Genomic DNA, 5,255 nt, shown 5'->3' on the forward strand with positions numbered 1-5,255 from the left:
AAAATCACCGACTACGACTCTCCACCTAAATCAAAGAAGTGAACACTTACGACCGCCATAATCCAAATTCTCTCATTAACAGTTTGGTGCGGTTAGCGTGAACCTACCTCCCAATCAAAGAATCAGTTAAAGTGAACCTACACAAGCAAAAACAACCAACCTAGCTTCCTCTCCTTCTTAAACCCCTTTGATGTGTCAGACTTTTCCAGCCAGCAACAATAGATCACTTACGATTCTGCCTATTATCAGACTTACCAAGGTACTGATGACCAGACGATCAACATTAACGCTAACAATCGTATCAATGGTTCACGTACTTCCTAGACCAAAGCCTCCTACAAGTTTGAAACTTGCAAAATGAGCTACAAAACCTACATGCACAGTTCTAAGCCTCTCAGGCGGCCCATATGTTGTCGTTGCAACAAAACCAACAACAAAGTTGATCCAAAAGACTCTTCAAGAGTTGTTGATGTCCAAGCGCCAGAGAAGTAGGCGTCGAAGAATGAGCTTTCAACGTTGAAGAACGATGTTGAGGAGCGGCATCAGTAAGAACATGTTGCTTCTCGCCAGAACCCCTCAGTTGACAAAGTTACCCCTAAAGTTTAATCATAAGAGAAACAACATCGATATGTGCCTCAACATGTGTCATCCTAAAGAGCATGAGTAGAGAAACCATATAACGATCATGCATGGATTTAGCAGATTATGATCACCCTTTATTAATATTTAACGGTCAATATCCATTTTTTAACAAAATCTAAATGTTATGTCTATTTTGTAACTTTTGGAAGTCTAATGACAAATAATATCATTTTAGTAAAATATAATGACCGTTTATAAATTATATTATGTTTTATATTAGTAGTTCATATCGATATATGTCATTATTGGTATATCGGTATGCATGCGATATTCATTATAGATTCATCCCTGTTAAAACTCAAATGGCACAAACTTGAATAGATTCATCCCTGTTAAATTTTGGTGCAGTTTCTCTTTGGTAGGAAACACAGTTCCATGCTTCAGTTATAAATCAATCGTCTGTTCACCAAGCCAGCAAGCCTAAACTTTAAGTCTTTGCCAACCCATCTTGTAGTCCTTTTTTCAAGTTCTTTAATGAATTTAAAGGATCATTGGAGAGTCAAATCAAGAGAGTGGTCCTATGGCACACAAGTAATCCTTTTCACTGACAGTAAGCTACGACATGCAATCAGCAATTGACCAAGGGTTTGGATCGAAGTTGATGAGTACTCGATCACCTATTCTAGAAATATAAATGATAATACAAACTATTCAAAGGGTAAAACCAAAGGATCCAAAAACTATGTGCTGGCATGATCCGGTAAACGCTTGAGGTCCATCTCGACTTGGTGAATAGTCCATTGCATGTTTTCTAGTTTCTGTAAACAAACTGGCGATGTTAATGTTTTCTCGAAAGGAAACTTGAGTGGAAAGCTCAACAATTCTTAAAGTTGATGTTACCTTCACAACATCATGATACTGCCTTGCAATTGTATCAAAGTGCGGATCGACACCTTGATATTCGCGTAGACGTGTGACCTGTTAAAAGGATGTAATACAATTTCATACCGAGAAAGACAGTAACCCAGAGTTCCGCTCAACAAAAGAAACTTTCTTTGAGAGAGATTATTAGTTTTGGAAACAGGCATAGATTTGAATGCAAAACCATGTGTATCCTAAACTAAGAATTGACTGTTAAACTAGAAGATGGTAGATGGAACATACAGCTTTATTATATGCAGCAGAAGCTTCTTCCGTTGCCTCGACGAGATATTTCCTGGAAATAAAATCAGGCAAGGTTATGGCCTAATATCAAAACGTAATTTGTATTGATAATTATTTACATCACCCTTAGATGTACCGTATTTTATGTAGTGCTGGTATTGACTCCTGTGTATAAGTTTCAAGCAAGAGAACATGCTCCAACACCCTGAGACAATAATTGGAAATATGAAAACATGTAATAAAGGATCAGCAGACTGTGCCGGAGATTTAAATCAACAGAAAATAACAAACACGACTCCTAAGCTATTCCCATTATTCGTTTATATAGGGCAACAAACCTTAATTTTGCATTCATGGTCTCACATCTTTTGCAGAGCCACGTCTTTTGTAATTCATCCTATAAAAGTTGTAAAAACATGAGTTTAGAGATTGGTCAAAGGAATAATAAAGAAAAACATATAAGACCTCAACAGACACCAATAAATTCATAAACTCTAATCACTCGAAAGTCAAAACATTAAAAGAAATCACAGATTATAAATGCTTACATATTTATGTTGATGTTGCAACTTCAAATCTTTGACAAGCTTAATAAGCACTCCAAGTATTTGCTCTAGGACCTGGTTAAGAAAGTTGTTTTACATCACATATCATGAAAAATTTAAAAGAAAAAAAAACAGTTTTCAGAACATGATGTGATCCAAACATTATTATTGCTCGGAAGAACAAATGATCCAATAAAATAAACTGGCACAATCTGATATGGATTGCTATAAACCTACATCATTGCATTTTTTTTAAAAAAAAGTATTAAACTACATTATAATATTCCGCAAATTTCCTATCTGCAGAATAGAGATCCTCCCGCAAAGCTGCTTCTTCCCTCTCAATCTCCTCAATTATCATCTTAACCCTGGTAAATGAAATATTAGTAAAACCTGATCAACATCAATCATATAAGCCAATCACATTGAAAAAGTGGAGAAATTAACTAAAACCTTTCTGGAAGCCGAGAGCTTGAACTTTGACTTCCAGAAGACGAGTCTGCAGCACAAGAAGAATGGGGATATCAGGGACAACCATTCAAAGAAGCAAACTATGCTTCATATATTTGTGATCACGTTTTAGTTTCACTGCTGGTAATATAGGCTTTTCGACTCTTGCAACAAGATGATGTACAGCAAGATCTATGGATTAATACCAAGAACCAATGAAGGATTTTAGGACAGAACATTATGAATGATGGATAATTTCAGGATAACATGCTAAAACGCACGAGCATATATAAACTACAAGGCATATTGATAAGACAAAGAAGGATAGTTGAACTAACCAATATCATCGACAAAGGCATCTGCTAACTTGTCACATTTAGATTTCAAACGAGCATCGATCTCCCTTGAAAGAGCTAACTGATAGTCAGCCATATCCTAAAATCACAAATTCAAAAAAAAAAATCTCATTTTCTTATAAGAAAGTTTATGACAACAGAAGAAAGGACCTCTCGTAAATAAAGATTCCAATAAGATTTCCAGAAAAAAAAACTTCAGATCTCCATTTGCTATCATGAAACAAAGTTTTCATACCATTGACAATGGCATACGTTGGAGCTGAGTTTGCCACAAATAAGCACGTGTAATTCCAAGAAAACGATTAGGCACGCCACCAACATCAGGTTCTCCTGAATCACCAGCACCATTCGCAGCTGCACCACTGGTTGCAGCACTATTTGCATAATTCAAAGAGTTTGAACTCGTGCTGATAGTGAGACTAGTACTAGTACTATCCAGAGAACTCCGTGACATCATACTCCATTTCTCAATTTCTTCTTCCTGTATTTCCCCATCTTTAGATATGAGTGGGAGTCTCAATCTTTGAGCTGCTTCTGCAACAGCCAATCGGTGCTCTAGAGTCTCATAAACCTAAAGTTCATAAAAACATAGTAAAACACTTTACCAGATTCCCATCTATGAAGGTTCTTTTCTCGTCACTTTTGCTGCTTAATTTTCATGATATGCATTCTAAATCTCCTTCTTAACAATTGGTTATAAGGAAGTTGTAAACTATGTTATAGTGCCAGACACGTTATAATCAATTCATTTTCAAGATGTCATTTATAAGGAGTCTTTCAAGATCATACCCCTATACCCAAAGGCCACAACATCTGTAGTACTTCAACATAAATACTAGTAAAATGAAAAATGGCAATGGAATAAAATCGAAAAAATGGCCAAAACAAAACACAATTTTCAACATATGATTAAAAGTAAAAAACCCAAACGCTTTTCTATTTATAGTTTTTCAATATCTAATTTTTCAAAAATATAATTTACACTTTCTTTTTAGCTTCCCAAAAAAATCATTAATCAAATGCCCAATCAGTTTCTCCTTTCTGCAAACATTCACAAAGAGAAAAAAATTAAAAATATTGGTGAACATTATTTGAAACCTGAGGAGAGTTCTTCAATCCAATCTGCGGGTAAAGACCTTGAAGATCTCGAACCCCTCCGAGATTCCCCACCGAAACCGCTTGCTGATACTCTTCCACCATAGCAATTGCTTCACAGTAAATTGCCTGCAAATTTTAAAACCATTTCTACATTTTTTTCCTCACGAAAATGATAACCGAAAATTCAAAAAAATGAAAATTGAATTAGAACATTACCATTGCTTCTAAGTAGCGTAATCTTTCCCTCGACATTTCCTCTCTCGCCTGAAAATCGGAAACGACCACATTACTTGGCAAAAAAAAATGAGAGGGTACAAAAATTCCATAAAATCATTGTTTTAAAATAAAAATAAAAAGAGAATACGAGTTGGAGATCGTAGTAGGCAGATTTGGAGACGAGAGATCCATCGGGAGACAAACAATGGCGCTCTAGCTGATCGATTACTTGGATGACGTCAGCCGGCAAGTCCTGCCCCCCTTTCACCATGAATTGAATCTCGTTTGGCTCCGAAACGACATTAAGGCGTTTTGTTTGTTTACTGGGAAAATTATAAAAACAAACTGAAGGAGAAAAGGCCGGCCCTTGGCTTTTTGAAACTCGAATTGAAAGGGAGGAAAAGGTTATTATTGTAGGAGTTGAAAAATACAGAACTAGCCCTCCATTTTTATCTTATATGGAGTATTAAATTTATCAATTTGTTTTGAAAGATCATTAAATTTTATAAAACTAATAAACTACGCATCTAGTATTAAATTATTATTTTTATATATTTTACTACTTAAACTTTTAATTTTTTTAAAACTATATTTAACGTTTAGTTTTTATTTCATTTTAATACACCACCTTTAAAATTTTAAGTACCTAAACTATCATTTTTTATCCGTTTTAGTACTAAGCTTTCAATTTTTTCAAAACTTAATGTTAAATTTTGAACAGAGGTACTAAAATAAAACAAAAACTAAATTTTAAATGTTGGTAATAATAATGGTAATAACCTGGAATATTATCATTTTATGTAAATGCACCAAAAATATTGATTTTAACATAATCGTTAATTAC

General features: G+C 34.7%; 1 protein-coding gene across 2 annotated transcripts; it reads right to left on the reverse strand.

Moving 5' to 3' along the window:
- Positions 1–1,163: 1,163 nt before the first annotated feature.
- Positions 1,164–4,763, reverse strand: LOC120137697 (AUGMIN subunit 4-like). Of its 2 annotated transcripts, XM_039153404.1 has the most exons (14): positions 4,560–4,763; positions 4,412–4,459; positions 4,196–4,321; positions 3,473–3,668; positions 3,333–3,442; positions 3,080–3,176; positions 2,745–2,790; positions 2,566–2,659; positions 2,295–2,366; positions 2,085–2,143; positions 1,883–1,951; positions 1,747–1,798; positions 1,483–1,560; positions 1,164–1,400 (listed from the first exon to the last, which is right to left on the reverse strand). In XM_039153404.1, exons 1-14 carry the CDS (start codon positions 4,680–4,682, stop codon positions 1,323–1,325), a joined length of 1,248 nt encoding a protein of 415 aa, XP_039009335.1. In that variant the 5' UTR covers positions 4,683–4,763; the 3' UTR covers positions 1,164–1,322. The 2 variants fall into 2 exon arrangements, with proteins under 2 accessions (XP_039009335.1, XP_039009329.1); XM_039153398.1 differs by having other exon boundaries at positions 3,333–3,668; positions 4,560–4,761.
- Between the last annotated feature and the right edge of the window lie 492 nt (positions 4,764–5,255).

This window comes from Hibiscus syriacus, unplaced genomic scaffold, assembly GCF_006381635.1.
Source record: "Hibiscus syriacus cultivar Baekdansim isolate YM2019G1 unplaced genomic scaffold, ASM638163v2 tig00002081_pilon, whole genome shotgun sequence".
Lineage (NCBI taxonomy): Eukaryota > Viridiplantae > Streptophyta > Magnoliopsida > Malvales > Malvaceae > Hibiscus > Hibiscus syriacus.